The sequence below is a fragment of the Mobula hypostoma genome, chromosome 18 (assembly GCF_963921235.1).
Source record: "Mobula hypostoma chromosome 18, sMobHyp1.1, whole genome shotgun sequence".
In the NCBI taxonomy this organism is placed as follows: Eukaryota; Metazoa; Chordata; class Chondrichthyes; order Myliobatiformes; family Myliobatidae; genus Mobula; species Mobula hypostoma.
The window spans coordinates 62,768,348-62,794,560 of NC_086114.1; the positions used below are offsets into that span (position 1 = coordinate 62,768,348).

Sequence of the window (26,213 nt, forward strand, 5' to 3'; positions counted from 1 at the left end):
CCCATATAAATTAATGGTAATTGCTTCTTTGCTTCATGCCATTTCGGCACAAAAGGTTTCATAGGAACGCTCTACCTTAGCGGGGGAAATACGGGACAGTTGGCAACCCTATGTTCAAGTTCAACAGTGCGTGACAGGGAATGAGGAAAGGTGCAGCTGACTCATATCGTTTCCTCGCTGCCCGGTACCGGTCCACGGCCCGGTGGTTGGGGACTGCTGGCTTAGAGAGATTGGGGAAGGCGGGGAGGGAGGGGATGAGAGAGATGGCCACAGCAGGAGTGGATCAGCTGAATGGCCGACATCCTCACGATGAGTAAGCTGTGAACCTACCGATGGGAGTGCTGTGCCGAGGACCGGGCTTCAGCTTGCCGAGGAGAGGCGGGGTGGCACCACTAACCGGCTGGATGACGTCACCTTCCTTCGGGAGCGTGAAGTGGAACGGAATTTCTGGGGCAGGGAAGCCGGGGAGAGGGTAACAGGAAAAGACAAACGTTAACAGGGGGAAATAGGCCGAGGAAGCCGGCAACAGCAAACAACATCTGGCCCACACATCCACCCTTCTCCAAGCATCGTGCTCTGTGGAGCTATGTAACGTTAGATGTGGATTGAAACCATTCAGCCCATCTGTGCACACTGGTCTTTACAAACAACGCCCCCACCCCTTTCCCAAATATCCTCATTGGACCCAGGACCCAGGGCCCAGAGGCACAGATGGCTCATTACTGAACTACCTTTGCCACACTAGTGCGGAATGGACTTTTTGCAAAACATTAAGATCTAATCAGAATGTACCCAGTGTCACCCACCAGCCTCGTTGGGCTAGAAGGTATCAAGATTTGTACCGACCACCTCCAGCCCCTCCCAACTCCAGCAGCCACACCCTCCCTCCCTCCTCTCCACCTCGGGTATCTGGCTCCAAAGTTACTGTGAACCTCTCACCAGGCCGCTGCGTGGACCCACTAATGGACTGGCACTGACACTCAAATCTTAACCCCCTCCAGCTGACAACAGTAAGACCAGGCACAGAATCAGCCCACTCAGCCCATCAAGGCTGCTCTGCATTCGAGCATGACTGATTTATTATCCCCATCAACCCCACTTTCCTGTCCTCTCCCTGTAACCTTGATGCACTTACTGACCAAGAATCTACCAACCTCTGCCTTAAATATACCTAATGATTTGGTGTCCAAAGCCAATTCCATAGATTCACCGCCCTCTGGCTAAAGAAGTTCCTTCTCATGTCTTTTCCGAAGGGATGCCCTTGTATACTGAGACTGTGCCCTCTGCTCCCAGACTCCCCCACTATTGTAAACATCCTCTCTGCGTCCATATTATCGAGGCCTTTCAATATTCCGGTGGGTTTAAATGAGACCTCTCCCTCCCATTCTTCTACTCCAGCAAGTACAGGCCCAGAGTTTAACCCTTTTCATTCCCAGGATCATTTTCGTAAACCTTCGCTGGACCCTCTCCAATGTCAGCACATCCTTTCTTAGATATGGAACCCAAAACTGCTCACAATACTCCAAATGTAGTCTGACCATTGATGGAATATGAAAGAAAGCCAGCCAATAATATAGAAGACGATGCCAAAGGTTTCTTCAGATACATAAAGTGTGTTAGAGGCAAGGATAGATATCAGTCTACTGGAAGACGATGATAGAGAGGTAGTAATGGGAAACAAGGAAATGGCAGATGAACTGAATAACTATTTTGCATTAGTCTTCACTGTGGAAGACAACTTTTAGTTTGGTGAAAGTTCCAAGTGACAGGGGTCATGAAGTGTGTGAAGTTACCATTACTAGGGAGAAGGTGCTTCCAAAACTGAAAGGTCTGATGGCAGATAAGTCACCTGGGACCAGATGGTGTACACCCCAGAGTTCTGAAGGAGGTGGCTGAAGAGATTGTGAAGGTATTAGTAACGACCTTTCAAGGATCACTGGATTCTGGAATGGCTCTGGAGGACTGGAAAATTGCAAATGTCATTCCACTCTTCAAGAAGGGAGAGAGGCAGAAGAAAGGAAATAATCGGCCGGTTAGTCTGACCTCAGTGGTTGGGAAGGTGTTGGAATCGATTATTAAGGATGTGGTTTTGGGGTACTTGGAAGCACGTGATAAAATAGGCCATAGTCAGCATGGTCCTTCAAGGGAAGATCTTGCCTAACAAATCTGTTGGAATTCTTTGAAGAAATAGCAAGCAGGATAGACAAAGGAGAATCGATTGATGTTGTGTATTTGGATTTTCAGAAAGCCTTTGACAAAGTGCCACACATGAGGCTGCTTAACAAGCTATGAGCTCATGGTATTACAGGAAAGATACTAGAATGGATAAAGCAGTGGCTGATTGGCAGGAGGCAAAGAGTGGGAATAAAGGAAGCCTTTTCTAGTTGGCTGCCGATGACCAGTGGTGTTCCACAGGGTCTGTGTTGGGACTGATTCTTTTTATGCTATATGTCAATGATTTGGATGATGGAATTGATGGCTGTTGCAAAGTGTGCAGATGATATGAAGACAGGTGAAGGGGCAGATAGTTTTGAAGAAGTAGAGAGGCTACAGGACTTAGACAAATTAGGAGAATGGGAAAAGAAATAGCAGATGGAATACAGTGTCGGGAAGTGCATGGCCATGTACTTTAATAGAAGAAATGAAAGCGTTAACTATTTTCTAAATGGAGAGAAAATACAAAAAACTGAGATGCAAAGGGACTTGTGAATCCTTGTGCAGAATTTCCTAAAGGTTAAATGCAGGTGGAGTCTATGGTGAGGAAGGCAAATGCAACGTTAGCACTCATTTCAAGAGGACCAGAATATAAAAGCAAGGATGTAATGTTGAGACTTTATAAAGCACTGTGAGGCCTCACTTGGGAGTATTGTGAGCAGTTTTGGGCTCCTTATCTTAGAAAGGATGTGCTGCCACTGGAGAGGGTTCAAAGGAGGTTCACGAAAATGATTCCAGGATTGAATGGCTTGTCATATGAAGAGTGTTTGATGGCTCTGGGCCCGTATTCACTGGAATTCAGAAGAATGAGCGGTGACCTAATTGAAGCCTATCAAATGCTGATAGACCTTGATAGAGTGGATGCGGAGAGGATGTTTCCTGTGGTGGGGGGGTCTAAGACCAGAGGACACAGCCTCAGAGTAGAGAGGCACCCTTTTAGAATGGAGAAGAGGAGTAATTTCTTTAGCCAGAGAGTGGTGAATCTGGTGGAATTCTTTGCCACAGGCAGCTGGAGGCCAAATCCTTATGTATATTTAGAGCAGACATTGATAGATTCTTGATTCGTCAAGGCAAGAAGGGACTCAAGGGGAAGGCAGGAGATAGAGGCTGAGAGGAAAATTGGATCAGCAATGATGAAATGGCGGAGCAGAGTTGATGGGCCAAATGGCCTAATTCTGCTCCTATTAAGTCCTCTTAAGGCCTACAACACTGGGGTTATCGCTGGTTGAATACCCACGCTGGTGTGAGCACAATTCTCTCTATTGTGGTTATTATTCTATTATAGATCTACTGAGTATGCCTGCAAGAAAAAGTATCTCAGGGTTGTATATGTTGACATATATGTACTTTGATAATAAATTTACATTGAACTTTATAAAGTCTCAGCATTAAATCTTTGTATTTATATTCTAGTCCTTTGGAAATAAATGTTAACATTTGCATTTGACTTCCTTACTAGCAACTCAATCTGCAAGTTAATTTTTTGGGAATCCTGCACGACCTCTTCTTCCACCTGAGGTTCTTAGCGCAAATTCATCCCTTACAACAGCCAAACCGCAACACAGACGGACTGCAAGTTACCTACCACCAGAGCCATCCAGGAGGCTCTTCACCGACTGCTCCGACTGGTTCTCTTCAGCTCCCTGCTTGTGCGCTTGGCCGGGCAGCTCCCCCTCACTGTCGTCCTTCAGGCTCCCAGTCGAGGGCTCAACACGACTGGGTCGTGGCAGTCCCTCCACGGCCTTCCGGTGGTTCCAAGTCTCCACGTCCCTTGGCTCTTGCCGGGGGCTCCCGGCGCTCTGGCTGCCAGGATCATCAGCCTGCACCTTCACCACCAGCTCCACTCGGATATCCCTCCCGGGGTCTGCCACCTCTGCACCTCCTGCACCCGAGGACTGGCAGTCGCCTGGGAGACCTTCCCGCTGCCCTGAGGGCACTGGGCAGATTCCCTGCGAGGACCCACTGCTCTGCTCCTCGCCCTCGTTTGGATTCACGCCGAGGGCAACACAGTTGTCCTCCCCAGAGTGAAGATCACCTTCCCTCCTTTCACTACCTGTCGTTGGAGGCTGCGACCTTTCCAAACTGTGTGGATGTGAGATTCCTACAGACGGAACGTTAACCGATTCACTAGTGTCCTGCTCCATGGGTTCGCCTTCTCTGTCGATTGTTCCTGAGTCCACGTGGCTTTGGGACACCTGAAAGATCCCTCCACCTTCCCTCAGCCCTCCATCCGCCTCCTCTTCAATGTTGTGGTCAACAGAACACAGACACCCCTGCTTCTCACCTTGTGACACAGACCCTTCCTCTCCCTCATCCCCTGGCCTCTTGCTGACAATCGTTGCTTTTGCTATTAACGTGTCCCTGGGCAAATCTGCCCCCTCCGGGGAAGGGTGGACCGGCACCCCTGGAGACTGAGGCGCCTGCGGGGCTAGGTGCTGAGATCCCTCTGACCTCCCGGACTCTCCAGCAGTTCTCAGCTCCTTCACTTCAGCTTTCTGCCCAGGTTCAGCGCCAGCTTCTTCAAAGGTACGTCCCTCAGGAACACTGGATGAGGTAGCCTGGCTTTCTCCAGTCCAGCGCAGGTGAAGGTTCTGAGTTTCCTCCAGCTGACCCACCACAACGATTTCTGTGGTAATCCCTTCCTCAACCTGCGTAGCCTCGCTGTCCTCCAGAATAGCACCGTCGTCCGTCTCCATCGGCTGTGTCCACTGGCTGGCGGACAGCCTCAGCTCAAACGGCTCCCCCGATCCCTCACACATCTTCCTGGCTCCCACAGCCTCAGGCTCCTTCCCTGCTGATCTGCTGTCCGATCCCACATCTCCCTCCTCTCGCACCGGTGCCTTTGCCTGACACTCTGCCTGAGCTTGGGTGGATTTAACCTCTCTGTTGCTGTTAACGTTTTCTGTCAGACTTGGAGTGGGCATAAAAAAATCCTTTAAAAAAAAGAGAAGATTTGCAGTTAGACAAACAAGTCAGCATCTGAAGGGAAAAATCTCACCTAATGGACAAAGCAGTAGAAGCAAAATTAAAGAGATTCTCACAGGATTCCTCCCTCTCTTTAAAAGAGAGGAAGGAGTAGATATCGGACTGCTGCAAAACGATGCTGGACTAATTAAGTATTTTGCATCATCTTCACTGGGAAGACACTAGCAGTACGCTAGAAGCTTAGGAACATCAGGGGGCAGAAGTGAGTGTAATTGCTATTACTAGGGAGAAGGTGCTGGGGAAGCTGAGAAGTCTAAAGTGGATAAGTCACCTGGACTAGATAGACTATACCACAGGGTTCAGAATGAGGTTGCTGGGGAGATTGTGGAGGCATTATTAATGATCTTTCAAGAATCACTAGATTCTGGCATGGTCTCAGGGGACTAGAAAATACCACTCCACTCTTGAAGAAGGGAGAGAGGTAGAAGAAAGCAAATTATAGCCCAACTAGTCTGACTGCAGTGGCTGGGAAGATGTTGGACTCCATTGTTAAGGACGTGGTGTCCAGGTACTGGTTGGACATGATAAAAAGAGGTCAAAGTCAGCATGGTTTCAAGAAAAATCTTGCCTGGCAAATCTGTCGGAATTCTTTGAGAAAATAACAAGCAGAATAGACAAAGAAGAGCCATGGATGTTGTGTACTTGGAATTTCAGAGGGCCTTTGACAAGGTACTGCAAAAGAGGCTCCTGAGCAAGACAGAGCCCGTGGTTTAACAGGAAAGATGATAGCATGGTTAGAGCAGTGGCTGATTGGCAGGAGGCAAAGAGTGAGAACAAAGGGAGCCTTTTCTGGCTGGCTGCCAGTGACTAGTGGTGTTCCGCAGGGGTCGGTGTTGGGACCACTTCTTGTTATGCTATATGCCAATAAATTGGATGATGGAATGGAGTGGCCAAGTTTGCCGACGATACGAAGCTAGGTGGAGGGCAAATAATGCTGAGGAAGTGGAGAAGCAGCAGAAGGACTTAGACAGATTAGAAGAAAAGGCGGAGAGGTGGCGATGTCAGGAATTGTATGGTCATGCACTTTGGCAGAAGGAACAATACGTAGGCCATTTTCTAAATAGGGAAAAAATTCAAATATCCAAGGTGCAAAGTAACTTGGGAGTCCTTGTGCAGGACTCCCAAAGGGTTAACTTGCAGATTGAGTCAGCGGTGAGGAAGGCAAATGCAATGTTAGCATTCATTTCAAGAGGACTAGAATATAAAAGCAAGGATGTAATGCTGAGGCTTTGTAAGGCACTGGTGAGACCTCACTCGGAGTACTGTGAACAGTTTTGGGCCCCTTACCTGAAAAAGAATGCATTGGTGTTGGAGAGGGTTCAAAGGAGGTTCACGAGAATTATTCCAGGACTGAAAGAGTTTATACATGAGGAGCTCTAGGCCTGTATTAACTTAGGAGAATGAGCGGGGACCTCATTGAAACAGTGAATGTTGAAAGGCCTTGATAGAGTGGATTTGGAGGGCATGTTTCCTATGGTGTGAGTCTGAAACCAGAGGACACAGCCTCAGAATAAAGGGATGCCATTGGGAATGAAGTTGAGGAGGAATTTCTTCAGCGAGAGGGTGGAATTCTGGCAGCTGAGGAGGCCAGGTCATTGGGTATATTTAAAGCGGAGTTTGATAGCTTCTTGATTAGTCAAAATGTCAAAGATTATGGGGAGAAGGCAAGAGAATGGGGTTGAGAGGGAAAATTGATCAGCCATGATGAAACGCTGGAGCGGACTAATGACCTAATTCTACTGTTATGATCGGCTGGTTTGTGCAACAGGACCGCCTCATAGAGGAGGGGAATAACTCCTACGTCAGATTATGGACTCACATGAGACAGATCGGGCAGCGTTGGCACAGGAACCAGCTGGCTGGTGGCGAATGCCGGGGCCGAGGCCAGCACTGGGGTGGATGCCTGCGGCTGAGGAAGGGCTGGCTCACTCGGCTCTGCAGGCTGGTCCATCTCCATCAGCTCCTCTCCCTCACACGGCGGCTTCTCTGCCTCACCGACGTCGGCAAGGGGCGCGGAAGTGTCCATTGGCTCCTCTTCTACAAAAGTCAGAGCGAACACATCACAGCTGCTCACGGCCCCCAACCACACCTCCCAGTCTCTGTTTGCACCGAGAAACTCCAAAAGCGGAAGTTTTAAATCTCTCAGCACTTCAGCATTCCTTGCATCCTAACAGCCTGGTACGTTAATTCCAATGGAGGGGAACACAAGGGGCTACAGGATATAGTGAATGCACCTGGTCCATTGTGCACACTTCCCTCCCCACCGACTGCATCTACCAATGGCGCTGCCTCACGAACTTTTCCTCTGTACACTTTCAATCTTATGAACATCCTTCCTATTTAGCGGAACTTCACTCTGTATCTATCTCACCTGTGCTGGCACCTGGGAGCGTGAGAGATGAACTTTATATTTAACACACACACACACACACACTCACTCACAATTAACTAGTCTATTCCATCTCAACCACATATTGTGGTGTTAAGGTCAATATTCTCAATGCCATCCAAATTCCCAAATGGATTTAGAACTAATTTATGATTTTGGATTTTGTGGCAAGTGAAAACTTGCTGTGATCAAGCGTAAAGGGGAACAATAAGAGATCTCAATCAAATAGACAGAGAAAGGGTTTTCACAGGTCCACAGGGGAGAGGGAGCGGGGTTGGGACTGGCAGTGAAGCTCTACCAAAGGACCAGCAGAGATTCAGTGCTGAATGGCAGCCACCTGCGATGTACGGGGGGGGGGGGGGGAACGGTGTGGACTCGACGGGCCAAGCAGCCTTCTCCCACACCATCACAGCCCAGGTTCTCCCAGGCCGGACTGACAAAGGCCACTCATCAGGGGACGTGGCACAAACGGGCAAACATCCCCACTACCCCCGACTCACCGCCCTGCTCCGTGGGGCTGCTGGGGACAATCAAGGGGGTCGGCCCAAACGTCTCCTGCGAAGGGTCAACGACGTTGGAAGAGCTTCTGTAAAAAGAGAGGCACGTGATATGACACAGAGCAATGGAAAAATCCCTGTGAATCACTGCAGCCTCTCTCACTCCCCCCACCACCCTCTGCCTCCAGGCCATTCAGCACACCTACCTGTCCAGGCAATAAGAGGCTGATCCAGACACTCAAGAGGTAGCACGTAGTTAGCACAGAGCTGTTACAACGCCAGCAACACGGGTTCAGTTCTGCCGCTGTCGTGAGGGGTTTCTACATTCTCCCTGTGGGTTTCCTCCGGGTGCTCAGAGTTCCTCCCACATTACAGAAATGTACCGGTTAGCAGGTTAATTGGTCACCTGCGTACAACTGGGCGGTGCGGACTTGTTGGGCCAAAAGGTCCCATTACCATGCTGTATCTCGAAATTTAAAAAAAAATAAGACTCTGCTGGTGCTGGGAATCCTGAGGAACAGAGACAAAATGCTGGAAGAACTCAGCAGGCCAGGTGATCCACGGAGGGGTGAAAACAGTCGCCATCACAGGCCAAGACCCTTCCTTCATCAGAGCCGGAAAGGAAGGTGGGGAAGAGGCCAGAATGAGGAGGTGGCAGGAGGGGTAAGAGTACGAGCTGGCAGGTGACAGGTGAGACAGGTGAGGGGAAAGGTCGGTGGGTGGGGGAGGGGGGGAAGGTCAGTGGTGGGGGAGGGGGGGTGAAGTCAGAAGTTGGGAGGTGATAGGTTGAAAATGTAAAGGGCGGAAGGAGGAATAAAATATGAGAGGACAGTGGGCCAAATCACAAATGGAAGGCGGTGAGGAACCAGAGAAAGACAATGGTCAGGTGGGGGGGGGGCAGGGAAGCAAGTGAGGGGGCCACATGAATGAGGGAAAACCAAAGGGAGTGATTAGCAGAAGTTAGATAAGTCGCCGTTGATGTTGGATTCAGCATTCACTTGCTAGTTTGTACTCCTTCCCCTCCTTTTTCATTCCAGCTTCTACCACCCTCCTTTCCCTCCTATTGAAGAGTCTCAGTTCAAAACGTCGAGTTTATTTCCCTCCACGGATGCTGCCTGACCCACCGAGTCGCTCCAGTATTTTGTGTTGCTGAAGTGCCCAATCCAATTCCCCTCCTATTCCCAATCATTCCTATTTCCATCAAACAGGGATTAGAAACCATAGCAACCAACCAACCAGAAGGGTAACAAGCAAGAGAGCTCTGAGGTGACAGGCGGCAGAGCAAGGCAACTCAATTACTATCCACGTAGTGCTGGCTAATGACAACCCTGAGAGCAAATCATCCAGTCTCTGTGACCAGAAAATCAGGGCTCACCATCGCTAATGTGCGGTTTTGGACAGAGAGACGCTGAAAGGGATTCTCATTGAAACCTGTCAAATATTGAAAGGCCAAGATTGAGTGAACGTAGAGAAGATGTTTCCAGTAGTGGGGGAGTGTAGGATCAGAGGGAATAGCCTCAGAATAGAAGGATGTTGCTTTAGAACAGTAATGAGGAGGAATTTCTTCACCCAGAGGGTGATGAATCTGTGGAATTCACTGCAACAGATGGCTGTAGTGGCCAAGTCATTCGGTATAGAGTATTTAAAGCGGAGTTTGATAGGTACTTTATTAGCCAGGGCGTCAAAAGTTACAAGGAGAACATGGTTGAGGGGGATATTATATTAGCCATGATCAAGTGGCAGAGCAGACTCGATGGGCCAAGTGGCCTATTTCTGCTCATGTGTCCAAACAGTCTACACCACCCTACTTTAACTCAACCTCACACATGACCATGAGCATTGGCCTCACGCACCTTCCCTTGACGCCTCCCTCCCCAAATCTAGCACACCTTCCCCCACCGACCCTCCACACCTTCCCCAGCCGACCCTCCACACCTTCCCCGTCGCCCCTCCACACCTTCCCCCACCGACCCTCCACACCTTCCCCAGCCGACCCTCCTCCACACCTTCCCCGCCGACCCTCCTCCACACCTTCCCCCGCCGCCCCTCCACACCTTCCCCGTCGCCCCTCCACACCTTCCCCCACCGACCCTCCACACCTTCCCCAGCCGACCCTCCTCCACACCTTCCCCCACCCCCCTCCACACCTTCCCCCACCCCCCTCCACACCTTCCCCCACCGACCCTCCACACCTTCCCCAGCCGACCCTCCTCCACACCTTCCCCAGCCGACCCTCCACACCTTCCACCGACCCTCCACACCTTCCCCAGCCAACCCTCCTTCACACCTTCCCCCACCCCCCTCCACACCTTCCCCCACCGCCCCTCCACACCTTCCCCAACCGACCCTCCTCCACACCTTCCTCATCGCCACTCCACACCTTCCCCCGCCGACCCTCCACACCTTCCCCAGCCGACCCTCCTCCACATCCACACCTTCCCCGTCGCCCCGCCACACCTTCCCCGTCGCCCCGCCACCCCACAGTTTTCTCCACTGAGCCACTATGCAACATTTCCTCGTTCCTACCCTAAAGGGTCAGGTCAGCTAACGTGCCGCAGCCAAACCTGCAGCAAGAATGCATTTCACCTTCAGTAAACCAGCTCCCAACAAAAATTAACCGAATTCCTGTCCCAGCACGTTTGGAAGGTAACCAGCTCACAGGATACCCTGTGTTAATTGGTATTCAGCAGGTTCCTTCTCTGACCAGCATGATGGTATTACAGTGCCTGCTGCAAGACAGGGCTTGAATGCCTCCACTCTGTGAGGAGTTTGTATGTTCTCCCCGTGACCATGTGGGTTTCCTCTGGGTGCTCTGGTTTCCTCCCACAGTCCAAAGGTGTACATTTCGGGTTAGGATTAGTGAGCTGTGAGCATATTATGTTGGTGCGATATTTGCCCGCTGCTCAGCACAATCTTTGCTGATTTGATTTGTTGCCAATAACACATTTTACTTTGTGTTTCAATACACATGTGACAAATACAGCTAATCTTTTGATCTTTAGTCTTACTGTCGACTGACGGACAAATCCGGAGCAGAAACAACCGCAGTTCCAACACGAAGACGCAGCAGAAGCCACAGTCTGGAGGAACCCACAAAATGCCAGAGGAACTCAGTGAGGCAGGCAGCATCTGTGCAGGAAAGATGTCGTCTGTCCACATTGAGCCTAGACCCTTCATCTGGGCTGGATTCGAGTATAAATTAAAAGTTTTCAACCCGAAATGTCGAGTATCAGCCTTGATCTTACTGAATCAGCAGGAGCAGGCTCGACGGGCCAGATGGCCGACTCCTGCCCCCGTTTCTTATGTTCTTATCCATTACCCTCACCCACCGAATTGGTCCAGCAGATTGTTATTTATGCTCCACCGTTTCATCCAGTCTGGATTCACCGCCAAAGTCACTGGGAATTTAAGTATTTGTCTGTCTTCAATGGCTCTTCAAAGTACCCCAGCTATACATGCCTGACAGAAGTCAAGGCATCAAACAGAATGACAGCCCCTTTAAGTAATTTACTGACATTTTTTTAGCGTGTCACACCAGTCAGTCAGCCATTCTTCTCTGGCGCGTGGTGTCAGGATTTGGTCTCCTTTCGGATTAACTGGATCACGATATGAACGTTCCTGACTCGGGTCGAGGCCATTTTGTTTTTTACGAGGCCGAGTGGCTGGCTCGATGCTCAACCCGGCACGGATGGATTCGAACTCGGGAGCCTTCGCTCCGGAGTCCAGCGCTGATGCCACTGCGCCACCAGCCGGCCGACTGACATATTGAAAGTGCAGGAAACTATTTCACACACATACACCAAAACAAGGTACTAGTGGGTGTGGAGGGAGGGGTGAAACAAACAGTCCATAGGTGTGTTTTCTGTAGCATAAAACTAGGGATTGTAGCAAACCCTGCCAATTTGCAACAGGTTGGTGGACAGTTGGGAATCACCTGGACGGGTGCAAGGAGTTCCCTCCAGTGAATGTCAGAGGGAGTTGTAGTCAGAGTAACACACGCACAAAATGCAGGTCTGAAGAATAAACACTTGACGTTTCAAGCCGAGGCCCTTCACGAGTCTTAAAGACGTGCCCCAGCCTTAACGTCAACCACAATGGCCACTCCTCTCTCTGTGGCACTGAGGCTATGAAGACTGCCCTGGCTTCTGTGCTCCATGCCCGCTAATATGATGAACTGGTAAGTGAGGCTTCAGGCCTACTCCAGGTTCGGATCTGAGGACCCACTGTTGGTTCAGAAAGCCGCCGTTTGCTTCAGTTGTTCATATGACTTGTTTTTTCCCCCTTCATCTTGCGCATTGGGTGTTGGTTATTTATCTTTTTTCTTTAATTGGGTTCTTTTGGGTTTGTGTCTACCTGTAAGCAAACAAATCTCAAGGTTGTATAATTTATACGTTCTTTGATAATAAATGCACTCCGAATCTCTGAATTCTTCATTCCTCTCCATAGATGCTGCCCGACCTGCTGAGATCCTCCAGCATTTAGTGGGTGTTACTCTGTATTCGGTAAAAGGGGGAAGGTGAAAGCCTGGTGTAATCTGACACTCAGCACATTAAATGCACGGACCCCAGTTAGCCCTGAGCAACAACATCTGGTGACAGGTTAAACGCCTGCACGTTCACCTGCACTCCACACTCCCCAACCCTTGTTTCGGCAGTCCCAGAAACCAGCCATGCAGGAAAGTCGGCAGTCTAATCCTGAAACAGTCTGCACTGTATGCAAATATTGTACAAACTGGCTCGACAGCAATGGAGGTAGGACATCATTAGGATCTGGGCCAGCTGGTGACAAGACCGCAAAGAATTCTACTTCTTAAGATACCACTGGCTGACTACAATAGGAGGACTGTTTGATGGCTCTGGGCCTGTACACACTGGAGCTTAGAAGAATTGCGGGAGGGTGCAGGATCTCATTGAAACTTTTTTTTTTAGGCATCCGTTAGTCTTGTGAGACCATGGATTTGCGCTTTGGAAGGTTTCCAGGGCGCAGGCCTGGGCAAGGTTGTAAGGAAGACCTGCAGTTGCCCATGCTGCAAGTCTCCCCTCTCCACGCCACTGATGTTGTCCAAGGGAAGGGCATTAGGACCCATACAGCTTGGCACTGGTGTCGTCACAGAGCAATGTGTGGTTAAGTGCCTTGCTCAAGGACACAACACGCTGCCTCAGCCAAGGCTTGAACTAGCAACCTTCAAATCACTAGACGAACGCCTTAACCACTTGGCCATGCACCAACACATTGAAATCTATCGAATATTGAAAGGCCTAGATAGATTTGATATGGAGAAGGCATTTCCAATCTAGGACTAGAGAGCACAGGCACAGGCTCAGAATTCAAGCAGATGAGGAGAATTTCTTTAGCCAGATGGCAGTGAATCTGTGGAATTCATTGTCATGGACGGCTGTGGAGACCAAGTCATTAAGTATATTTCAAGCGGACGTTCTTAATTAGTAAGGGCATCAACAGTTAATGGGTAAAGGCAGGAGAATGAGGTTGAGCAGGATCAGAGATCAGCCGTAATGGAATGGTGGAGCAGACTCGATATGCCAGACAGCCGAACTCTACTCCTCTGTGTTGTGGTCTTCAACTGCTGAACCAGCCAGTGACCTCCATGCTGTGGGTCCACTTTGGTTCTGCCCCATGCTTCCAGCACTCAGATCCAGGAGAACCTGGTGGATTTTTTCTGGGGCAGGAGGACATGTGGGGGGTCTGCTGAGGTGTTCAGTCACTGAGACACTTCCAAACCCAGGTGCTGACTCTCCACCCCTGGACCCCACAGAGATACCCGTGCGTTGAGCAAGCTCCTGGATGGAGTGACCTGGCAGGAAAAAATTTTCCCCACCGGGCCAGCACCTTCCGGATGACGCACAGCTCCCAGTGATGAGCGCACAGTGCTTCTCATCATTTCACTGGGACCTTCTCAGAGCCAGAACAAAGTCAAAATAAAACTTGTTATCAAAGTCCGTATATGTAACCAGATACGACCTTGAGATTCATTTCCTTGCAGGCATTTACAGGAAAACAAAGCATTTATGAAAAACTATGCCTAAACGGAGACTGGCAAAGAACCAATGCACAAAAGGCGGCGAGCTGTGCAAATATAAAAAGCTGAGAACATGTCCAGTCCTTGGTGTCCTTGTTTATCAGTCACTGGAAGTAAACAGGCAGGTACAGCAGGCAGTGAAGAAAGCTAATGGCATGTTGGCCTTCATAACAAGGGGAGTTGAGTATACGAGCAAAGAGGTTCTTCTGCAGTTGTACAGGGCCCTGGTGAGACCACACCTGGAGTATTGTGTACAGTTTTGGTCTCCAAATTTGAGGAAGGACATTCTAGCTATTGAGAGAGTGCAGCGTTGTTCACAAGGTTAATTCCCGGGATGGTGGGACTGTCATATGTTGAAAGATTGGGGCGACTGGGCTTGTATACACTGGAATTTAGAAGGATGAGAGGGGATCTGATTGAAACATATAAAATTATTAAGGGATTGGACATGCTAGAGGCAGGAAACACGTTCCCAATGATGGGGGAGTCCAGAACCAGAGACCACAATTTGAGAATAAGGGGTAGGCCATTTAGAACTGAGTTGAGGAAAAATTTTTTCACACAGAGGGTTGTGGTTCTGTGGAATGCTCTGCCTCAGAAGGCAGTGGAGGCCAAATCTCTGGATGCTTTCAAGAAAGAGTTAGATAGAGCTCTTAAAGATAGCGGAGTGAAGGGATATAGGGAGAAGGCAAGAAAAGGGTACTGATTGTAGATGATCAGCCATGATCACAGTGGATGGTGGTGTTGGCTCGAAGGGCCAAATGGCCTACTCCTACACCTATTGTCTATTGAGTCCTTGAAAGTCAGTCAGTAGGCTGTAGAAATGTTTCAGCATTGAGCTGAGTGAAGTTCAGGAGCCTGATGAGGGCGGAGCTTGGGGCAATGGCATCTAACGGCAACTCCTCTGCTTGCATCTTTGGAAACAGCTCTACTTCTATCTTTTAGACCTCGTTCTCCCCTTCGGGGTTCTTTTGAAGTCCCTGACCTGGAGTTACACGCTGACTTCAGTTCTTTGCGGAAATGGGACCTGCTCTCAGGGCCTCACAACTGGCTGCTTTTCAATGTGCCAGGGACGCGGCCTGGAAAACTAGCGCACCTTCAGGGCGCCGGATTTTCGTGGCTCTGGAAGCAGGCGGATTCGAGGTCGGTGCTGCTGCCTGGTGCGTCGTGGGAGACGGAAGATCGAAAGCAGCGAGCTGGCTGCTGGCTGTGTGTCCAGAGACCTGAGTTCTTTGGTCACAGAGCTCGGAAAAATCGAGATAACAAACTTTTAACACCATAAATTGGCGGGTTGTTTTGTTATGTCTCCCCTCTCGCTGTGAAACGGAGACACCTCTTTTTCCCTTATTAGGGAGAGGGGGGGAGAGAGAGAACGGGAGGGAGAGGGAGAGGGAGAGGGAGAGGGAGAGGGAGAGGGAGAGGGAGAGGGAGAGGGAGAGGGAGAGGGAGAGGGAGAGGGAGAGGGAGAGGGAGAGGGAGAGGGAGAGGGAGAGGGAGAGGGAGAGGGAGAGGGACTGGGACTGGGACTGGGACTGTGGTATGTCGAATTACCGGGTGAACAAGTAGTCTTTGGGGTTCTGCAAGTCTGTGTCTTTATTGATGCTTTGCTGCACGCCTGAGTGCTCAGTGGAGGGTGCAGATGCTTTTTTGCTGGTAGGGGAGGGAGTTATTGCTTTGCTGCTGCTTATGTGTGGGAGGGGGGAGCTTTGGGGTTCTAACATTTAACTGTCATTCATTCTTTGGGGCATTCCTCTGTTTTCATGGACGTTTGCGGTGAAAAAGAATTTCAGGATGTATATTGTATACATTTCTCTGACAATAAATGTACCTACTGAAACCTATTGACGGTTGTGGCGTAATAACTGTTCCTGAACCTGACCAAAGCAGCAAGAAGAGAGCAGGGCCTGGATGGCTGGGGTTTTTGATTTCAGATGCTGGTTTCCGGTGGCAGTGCTCCATGCAAATGTGCTCGATGGTGCGTTGGGTTTTGTCTGTGATAGATTCTCTGTAATGTAGAGTCCCTGCCTGGGGAGCGAGGCGCTCATCTTGCAGGGTGACTGGTTGGCTGGGCAGATCCAGTGGTGAGGGAGCAGTCAGCTGCACGCCACCGGAACACATGGACAAAGTTTCCGGCTGAGTTGGCTCATGAGCACGGGACAATCCTGCCCCCAGCTCAACCAGCACTGCACACGGGGCCCACGCGAGATGATCACGCACAACATGCACCGCGTTCCAGCAACGCCCTCCACACCACAACGAGGAGTTTCCTACCTGGGTTCTGCCAAAGCTGACTGCCTGCCCCCCTCCCTGGAGGTGCCTGTGTCCGGGTGTCCTTGGAGAGACAGCATACACCACAAGGATCAGACAGCATCCTGGATGGACAGGCATCCAGACTTTCCCAACCCTGGGGTGACACCCAGAGGTTAGCATCATCCGGACAGCAAAGCCAAAGGTTGAAATTCCAGAGGTGGAGAGTCTGGGGGCGGGGGAGCAGGGGTAGGTCAGGGGCCAGATGATTGCAAGTACGAGTCCAAGCCAGGGACCGGAGGTTGGAGCCCCAATATCTGAGGGTCTGGGACCAAAGACTGGAGGCCCGACTGTGGCCTGTACTGAGGTTAGAAGCCTGTTGGTGTGTGTGATAGGAAAGGGGCTTGAGTTTTTGTGTTGTTTCTGTTGCTCGTGTTTTTCTGCCTAACACGGTGGGCACGCTACGCTTGCGCAGGAACTTGCAGCGGAATGGGCAGTAATACTTGTTCGCTGCCCCCAACACGTCCTTGGGTGCACTCTCATTTCTTGGTGTGTTTCCACGTATGTGTGATAACTAAATTTGGATCTGAAATATGGTCATGTTTTAGTTCGACAATTTTTAACAGATTATAATGAAAGTTATGCAAATGAACTTTTTCCTGGAAAAAGTCATTGTCTGCCCTGTGCATTCTTAGAAGCAGCTCCCTTGGTCACCAACTCCGTCTCGTCAGTGATCCGTCTCCGCCAACTGTACACCCCAAGTGAAGAGCTGAGAGACCAGCTCTGCCCCAAGTCTCTGGACAGATCTGACCACACACTCCTCTGTAAGCTGCCAGTGCTCCAGGCTTCACTGCTAGCTGCAGTCTTCAGAAGGAAATGAAAAGAGCACTCTAATACCGGCGTGGGTTTCTGAACCACGGCAGTCTGCGACCTAACACAATATTTCATGCCAACTCAGTCAGCTGCGGGGATCTGGGTTGCCAGTCAATTCAGGAACGATCGGGGTCCTGTGGCAACTTTTAAAAGAGCGGTTGCATGAACACGCGACAGAAATATTTACAGGGATAACAGGGAAAGAGTAGGGAAGTGGGACCCACCAAACACTATCCCCACAGGTATAGCCCAAGAATGGTTGTGGCTAAACCTTTGCATGTACCTGGAGGGTAGCCAGCAGACAGCTCCCCATCACAGCACAAGCTTTCTGATGTGGCCCACGGAAATAGCTTTCCACTGGAATCGAGTTGTGAATCTGAAGAGACGGGGACAGGGGGGATTAATAGAACAGGGTCAGAGGGTCAAAGATTTCAGGACATAGCCTCTGATTACCTTTTGGTCTGTGCATTCCCTCCAACGCTCCCGAGATCTCAACCTCTCACCTTCCCCTCTTATCCCCAACCTCAACGGTCAAGTTTTGGTCTGAGGTGACTTCTCGTGGATCAGCAAGTGTATTACACAGCTTGGGTGAGACGGGGTGAAGGAAACACGAAGGCACTCGTGAAGCAGGTAGTGAGAGGGTCAGGTGAAGCTGTGGGATTGAAGGTGGCTACAGACATGGATGGGGTGGGGTGGGATAAAGACTGTCAAGGAGAGAATTTTAAAGGCAAGGTTCTGATAAACCAGGAGCGCACTGCAGGACAGAGTGAAGGGTACTTGGTCCTGGTTTTAAAGATCGATTAGTTTTATTTGTCACATAGAAACAGAAAGCCTACAGCACAACACAGGCCCTTTGGCCCACAATGCTGTGCTGAACATGCCCTTACTTTAGAAATTACCCAAGGTTACTCATAGCCCTCTATTTTTCTAAGCTCCATGTACCTATCCAGGAGTCTCTTAAAAGACCCTATTGTATCTGCCTCCACCATTGTCGCCGACAGCCCATACCACGCACTCACCACTCTCTGCATAAAAAACTTACCCCTGACATCTCCTCTGTACCTGCTTCAAAGCACCTTAAATCTGTGCCCTCTTGTGCTAGCCATTTCAGCCCTGGGAAAAAGCCTCTGACTATCCACACGATCAATGCCTCTCATCATCTTATACACCTCTATCAGGTCACCTCTCATCCTCCGTCACTCCAAGGAGAAAAGGCCGAGTTCACTCAACCCATTCTCATAAGGCATGCTCCCCAATCCAGGCAACATCCTTGTAAGTCTCCTCTGCACCCTTTCTATGGTTTCCACATCCTTCCTGTAGTGAGGCGACCAGAACTGAGCACAGTACTCCAAGTGGGGTCATATTGAAATACAGTGAAATGCATCGGTTCTGACAACAATCACAGTCTGAGGATGTGCTGGGGGCACCCACAAGTGTAGCCATACTTCCAGCATCAACACAACTCACTAACCTGTAGCTAATCTGTTGGTCTTTGGGAAGTGGAGCACCCGGAGGAAACCCACACGACCACGGGAGAACATACAAACTCCTCACACTGGTGGGAATTGAACTCCGATCGCTGGTGCTGTAAGGGCGTAATGCTAGCCGTTACGCCGTTGTGACACCAGAACACGGACAGAGTAGTGGGTGCCTCAGGCTGTCAAAGAGTGTCAGATTTGAAAACAAGGAGAGAAAGATTCAGCCGGTGGCACTGTGGGACAAATCTACCAGATGTGGTGGGTTCACAGTGTGTGTCCAACTGGTTACCACCTCACTTACTCTGAGAGACTCTCCTGTGCCAGTGTCTGCTGCCCAGAGAGGTGGAGAACCTGGAGGCGGTCGACTCCAACAGCCAAAACACACTGCTTTCCCACGGGCGTTTCCGTGCTGGGACCTGAGAGCAAGCAAGACAGGGAGAGCTTAAGAGACGGGTCAGCATCCACCAAGGCTGTAAGCCTGAGAGAACCTGAAGAGGTGAACAAAATCATGGTTTGTCTCATATTCTGGTTCAAGTGGAATCCCTGTAAGAAAGCGAGCCTTGCACTAGTCCCCAAATCCCTCACAAACCCAAGAGATTCTGCAGATGCTGGAAATCCAGATTAACACACACAAAATGGTGGAGGAACTCATGTCAGGTAGTAGCTATAGAGAGGGAAAACAGCCCTTTGGAATGAATTGTCTCAGCCTAAAACATCAAGTGTTCTTTTCTCTCCAAAGATGCTTCCTGACCTGGTGAGTTCCTCCAGCACTTTGTGTTTATCCCAAACCCCTCAACTGTTGTCATTAACCTATCCTCTGCTGGGACTGTCACAGGCTCATTAGTTCCTGAACAGGCCCTTCAGCCCATCATGTGTGCTGGTGTTCCTGGTTCCCTGCAAGCCTCCTCCACCATTTCCCCCATCACCATCTCTTTCTATTCCTCTCTTTATCCAGCTTCCCCTTAACACCAACGTTCCTTCACCATTCCCTATGGGAATCAGCTGCACATTCCCATCAATCTCCAAGGAAGGAAGTTTCTCCCAAATTCCCAGATGGATGTACTGGAGCTAGCCTCAAATGGACAGCTCCCTATTCTTCTCCCACCCAGAAGTGGGAACACCTGTTCCTTGCCCACCCCGTGACTTCAGACTCGAGACCAGGAAGCGGACCGCTGGGTTAGATCGACAGAGGGGTCCGAATTCCAGAGGCACTCACTCTGCCTGGCAAAAACACACCTGGCTGAGTCGTCACAAGCATGTCCTCTTGTGCGGAGACGATCTGGAGCTTTTCAGGATCGGGGTGAGGTGTGCTCTTCTCGATCGGGAGTCCACGAGGCACCACAAATTGGACTACCACCTCCTTCCCAGCTCCCAGCTTCTCCTGCCACAGGGGGGTGGGCACACTGGATGTGACCTCCGACCTGCAAAGTATCACGAGTTAAGACGGGGTGATGAGAGGTTAGAGCCAGGACACTCCCCCAGCTGACAAATGTATGGCAGCGTTATGGTCCAATGTAACCACCAACGTTTATGGGCTTGGTAGATAGAGTCATCCAGCACTAGCACAGAACAGGCCCTTCTGCCCATCTAGTCTGTGTCAAACTGTTATTCTGTCCTGTTCCATTGACCTGTACCTGGACCACAACCTTCCATACCTCTCCCACCCAAACATGCAAATTTCTCTTAAATGATCACATTTGAACCCACACCCACCACTTCTGCTGGCAGCCACAACTGAACCCACACTCGCACCACCCTCTGAGTGACATCCAAGTTAAATTGCCATTCAACCATACACGTGCATACAGCCAAACGGAACAGTGTTCCTTCAGGGCCAATTGCAAAAAAATCACAGTACCAACAGTTACACACAGCACATAAAACACCATAAGACATAGGAACAGAATTAGGCCATTCAGCCCATCAAGTCTGCTCTGCCATTCCATCATGGCTGATTTATTTTCCCTCTCAACCCCATTCTCCTGCCTTCTCCCTGTAACATTTAACACCCTGATTAATCAAGATCCTACCAACCTCTGCCTAAAATATACCCAACAACTTGGGTATAAACTGTCTTTGGCAATGAATTCCACAGGTGCACCACCCCTGGCTAAAGAAACGTTTCCTCATCTCTGTTCTAAATGGATGTCACTCAATTCTGAGGCTGTGTCCTCTGGTCCTAGACTCCCCCACTATAGGAAATATCCTCTCCACATCCATTCTATCTGTGTCCTCTGGTCCTAGACTCCCCCACTATAGGAAACATCCTCTCCACATCCACTCTATCTGTGTCCTCTGGTCCTAGACTCCCCCACTATAGGAAACATCCTCTCCACATCCACTCTATCTGTGTCCTCTGGTCCTGGACTCCCCCACTATAGGAAACATCCTCTCCACATCCACTCTATCTAGGCCTTTCAATATTCAATAGGTTTCAATGAGATCTCCCGCCATTCATCTAAACTCCAGCAAGTACAGGCCCAGAGGCATCAAACGCTCCTCATATGTTAACCCTTTCATTCCTGAGATCACTCTTGTGAACCTCCCCTGGATCCTTTCTAATGCCAGCACATCCTTTCTTAGATAAGGAGCAGTTCAGTCTAACCAATGCCTTATAAAGCCTCAGCATCACATCCTCGCTTTTATATTCTAGTCCGCTGAAAATGAATGGTAACATCACACTGGCCTTCTTCACCACCAACTCAACTTGCAAGTTAACCTTTAAGGAACTCTGTACAAGGACTCCCAAGTCCCTTTGTACCTCCGATTTTTGAATTTCCTCCCAATTTAGAAACTAGTTCATGCCTTTATTCCTTCTAACAAAGTGTATGACCATACATTTCCCCGCACTATATTCCATCTGGCACTTGTTTGCCCATTCCCCCAATCTAACTCCTTCTGCAGACTCACTGCTTCCTGAACACTACCTGCCCCTTCTTAGGTGCTGTTACGTTGCAGGAAGAGCAGTTGCCCGACTTATGCACAGCGAGACTCCACACATGGCCACGAGGTTAACGTGCTGGAGGTCACCAGTCATTGTAAATTGCCCTGCGATCAGGTTAGGGTTAAATTACGATTGTCAGGGGCGCTGGGCAGTGTGGCTCAAATGGCCAAGCGGGCCGATTCTGTGCTGTATCTCTAAATAAAATTTAACAAACCAGTGGCATTGTGCAGTACAATGTGCAAGTGAAAGTAAACGGAGCCTCGGTCCACACTTCCCTCTGCCCTAGGAAAACAGCCAGTATAATCAAGGATCCCCTCCACCCCAATCATTCCTCTTCTTCCTCCTCCTTTCAAACAGAAAACACAAAATCCTCTAACCACCAGGCTCAGCCAGCTTCTGTCCCACCGTTATAATACTCTTCAATAGTCCTCTTAATCCCTCAACGGGCGTGACTTCAGTTGTCTCCCTGTACTGCACTTTCTCTCTAACTACGCTCTGCAGTGTTCCTTTCCTCAGTACAACCTATTGGGGTAACGCTGCGGTTTGTCTAACTCCGTTACAGCACCGGCAGCCCGGGTTCCATTCCCACCACTGTCTGTAAGGGGTTAATACGTTCTCCCCATGACCTGGTAAAGGGTTAACACATTCTCCCCATGACCACGTGGGTTTGCTCCAGGAGCTCCAGTTTCCTCCCATGTGCCAAAGTCGTACGGATTGGTGGATCAGTTGGTCACATGGGTGGCACGGGCTTGTCAGGCAGAAAGGACCCGTTACCGTGCTGAATCTAAACCTCCATGCACGATCTGCTAAGTTGGCAGACAAGCAAAAGCTTCTCACTGTATCGGGGTACGCGTGACAACAGTTAAACTGTTACCGATTTGGCCCCTCTTGTCTGAACAATCCCATCAGACCCATTTCTCCACTTACATTATCGTAACCTATTCTCATCCCCCCCCACCCCCCCCCGTCCCAACCCACTCGATTCTCCCACCACGAAACGACATTTACAGTGAGGACCATACAACAAAGGAACAGTAGTAGGCCATTCAGCCCATCGAGTCTGCTCCAACACTCAATCATAGCTGATTTACCTTCCCTCTCAACCCCAGTCTCCAGCCTTCGCCCCTTAACTTTTAATATCTTTACTTATCAAAAACCTATGAATCTTTGCCTTAAATATACCTAATGACTTGGTCTTCACAGCTGTCTGAAGCAATGAATTCCAGATTCACCACTCTCCTCCTCCTCCTCTCTGTTCTAAAGGGATGCCTTTCCTTACTGACGCTGTGCCCTCTGGAACAACACTCTCCCATTGCTGGAGACATCCTCTCCACGTACACTCTATTTAGACCTTCCAATATCTGATAGGTTTCAATGAGATCACCCTCCATTCTTCTGACCAGTACAGGCCCAGAGCCATCAAACACTCCTCACACGTTAACCCTTCTGTTCCCAGCATCATTCTTGTGAACCTCCTCTGGACCCTCTCCAATCCCAGCATATCATTTCTTAGACACGGGGCCCCAAATCACTCACGGTACTCCTCCTGCGGTCTGCCCTTATAAAACCTCAGCATTACATCCTTCCTTTGATATTCCAGTCCTCTTGAAATGAATGCTAACACTGCATTTGCCTTCCTTGCAAACTCCACACAGACAGCGCCTGAGGTCAGGATCAAACTTCAGCCTCTGGAGCTGAAATCCCACCTTCCTGGAACCTTTCCTGCACCCATTCTAGTAACCTCACATTCTTCCTGCAGTGTGATCAGAACCTTCAGCTGAGATGAACATACCCACACTGTCACCGCACTCACACACCTTCACCCCGTCAACCTACCTACCTCTCAGGAGTTTGTCCAGCCGTGCGCCCGGCTACTATCGGGAGACGCGAGGCAGCCCCCGTGTCCACAACTGAAAGGAAACAGAAGAGAGCAGTGTTAAAGGCCTGGCGACCTGTGGATGTCGGTGGTGGGGCCCTGCCCTGCCCTAGAATACGCAAGCACGACAACCTCTTTCGGCCTAAAGCAGCTAACAGCCGGCCAGCCAGGTGAGCGGCTGGCGAAATGCTTCAGGGCGCCAACAACTGGGGTTCAATTCTCGTCGCCACCTGTAAGGATTTTGTGGATGATACAAAGATAGATTGATGGGCAGGTAATGCTGAGGAAGGAGGGAGTCGGCAGAAGGACTTGGACAGATTAGGAGGATGGGTAAAGTAGAAGCAGATGGAATAGTGTAGGGAAGTTTATGGAATAAAAGCACAGACCCTTTTCTAAACAGGGAGCAAATTCAGAAACTGGAGGGACAAGACACATGGGAGCCCTAGTGCGAGATTCCCTAAAGGTTATTTGTAGTTGACTCAGTAGTAAGGTAGGCAAGTGACGTAGGGGAGGCGGAGTTATGATGGCCACTCCTTCATGCTTATCTACAAAGAACAGCATTTTTTCTGCCTTTGGAGCCTCTCCTTTTGCCTTTCAGGGTGGATGCGGTTCTGCGGAAGACCCTGACCTGCAGTTCCACTCAGACTTCCGTTTTTTGTGGTGGGACCAGCTCCAGGGGACTCACAGTCTGCTGCTTTTCAATATTCCAAGGACGTGGCCTAGAAAACGAGCGTGCTTCGGGTTTCCGAGGTTTCGCGGCCCTGTGGACGGGCCGATTCCAAGCCGGTGCCATCGACTGAAGTGTTGCAAGACAGAGCGGAACATCGGGAACAGTGGATCAGCTGTTGGAGGCTCTGCACGCAGCGAGTCATGCCCCCTCCCTCTCTCGCTGGTGGGTGAGATCCTTGCCAATTCTCCGGGCAGAGAACTCAGGGGGGGAAAGCGGCGCGACAAATTTTTAACATTGTATATCAGCGAGTCGTTTTGTTATGACTCCCCTCTCGCTGCGAAAGGGGATGCCTCTTTTCCCCTTTGGGGGAGAGAGCGCCTGTGGCGTGTTGAATTGTCAGGTGAATGATTAGTTTTTGTTGTACTGCAGTTTTTGTCTTTACTGGGGGCTTTGCTGTTGCTTGCTTGGTGGGTAGAGGGTGCTGATACTTTTTTGCGGGTGGGTGGGGACGTCATTGCTTTGTGTGGGGGGAGTAAGGGGTCTTTGGGGTTCAAACATTTTAACTGTCATTCTTTGGGGCACTCTTTTTTCATGGACGTCTGTGAAGAACAAGAATTTCAGGATGTAAATTGCATACATTTCTCTGATACTGGGTGGGAACTATTGAACTAAATGCAATGCTGGCATTTGTTATGAGAGGACTGGAATATAAAAGCAGGGATGTACTGCTCAGACTTTATAAGGCACTGGTCAGACTGCATTTGGAATATCGTGAACAGCTTTGGGTCTCACATTTAAAAGAGGATGTGCTGGCATTAGAGAGGGTCCAGAGATGGTCCCAGGAATAAAAGGGTATGAGGTGCAGTTGATGGCTCTGGGTCCATACTCGCTGGAGTTCAGAAGAAGGTGGGGGGGGGGGGATCTTATTTAAATCTACCAAATATTGAAATGCGACACACACAAAATGCTGGAAGAACTCACCGGATCAGGCAGCATTTACAGAGTGGAATAAGGAGCCAACGTTTTGGGCCAAGAACCTTCTCAGGACTCGGCCTGAAACGTCCACCACTTATTCTCCCCTATTGGAGGGGCGAACTAGAGCGGAGAGAGAATATAGAACCACAGGGCAACATCTGAGCTGACAAAGGGACTGGAGTCAACTGGTGGTGTGAACGGCCAGTCACTGCTCGGCCTCGAAACCAAGTGGCGCTCCCTTGAGACGTAACTCCCCTCGAGTACGCAAGGCAGCACACCCTCAGCATGCAAGCCAAGTGTCAACGAGTAAATCCGTGATCAGACTCCCATAACACATGAAGAGCTGAACTAACAGAAAAATCTGCTGGAGGAACTCAGCAGGTCGAACAGCATCTGCGGACGGGTGGGGTGGGGGAAGGAACTGTTGGCGTTGCCGACAAAAGATTGCATCAAGACCGGGCGAGAAGAGGAGGGAGGGCCGGTATACAATGAGGTGGGGTGAGACAGGAGCCAAAGGCGATTGGTGGATTGAGGAGAGGTGAAAGGTAAAAGGGAGAGTGGAGGAGGAAGGAGGGGAGATAGCGGTTGGATGATAGATGGAGGGAGACAAAGGGTAAAATGAGAAGTAGATGAAGCGAGGTGGGGGCACGGGAAGGTGGAGGTCAGAGACAATGGCAGGAGGGGGATGAAACAAGAAAAGACCTTTTAAGACAGCAAAAGCCATTAAAAAGACCGAAAGGTTTGATCACCCAAGTAAACCCAGGATCGTTGAGTCAGCCTCATCTTACCAGGTCCTGGTTCCTTGCTGGGAGAGTCAGAGTCCACATTCACCTCCTCTGGCAGAGGTTCGTGTCCGCCTACCTCGGTGGTACTGACTTCAGGATCAACATCCTGACTCTCAGACAATTCCAGCAGTCCCAGACCAGCCTGAGAAGACTCTGAATAAAAGACACAGCAAAGCTGATCACAAAGCAGGAAAGTCTAAAGTTTCACCCAAAGACCCAAAGAAGGCTTGAGTTCCACATCTG

General features: G+C 49.9%; 1 protein-coding gene across 4 annotated transcripts in view; it reads right to left on the reverse strand.

Moving 5' to 3' along the window:
* tp53bp1 (tumor protein p53 binding protein, 1) overlaps positions 1–26,213 on the reverse strand; it is a 107,291-nt gene that overhangs the window by 37,622 nt on the left and 43,456 nt on the right. For all 4 annotated transcript variants that reach the window (XM_063070995.1, XM_063070997.1, XM_063070994.1 and 1 more), the window contains exons 6-13: positions 25,974–26,123; positions 23,505–23,574; positions 19,957–20,141; positions 19,022–19,136; positions 8,089–8,174; positions 7,019–7,236; positions 3,800–5,147; positions 331–447 (exon numbers count right to left, since the gene is read on the reverse strand). In XM_063070995.1, coding sequence (XP_062927065.1) covers positions 331–447; positions 3,800–5,147; positions 7,019–7,236; positions 8,089–8,174; positions 19,022–19,136; positions 19,957–20,141; positions 23,505–23,574; positions 25,974–26,123 — 2,289 coding nt within the window. The remainder of the gene's footprint in view (positions 1–330; positions 448–3,799; positions 5,148–7,018; positions 7,237–8,088; positions 8,175–19,021; positions 19,137–19,956; positions 20,142–23,504; positions 23,575–25,973; positions 26,124–26,213) is intronic.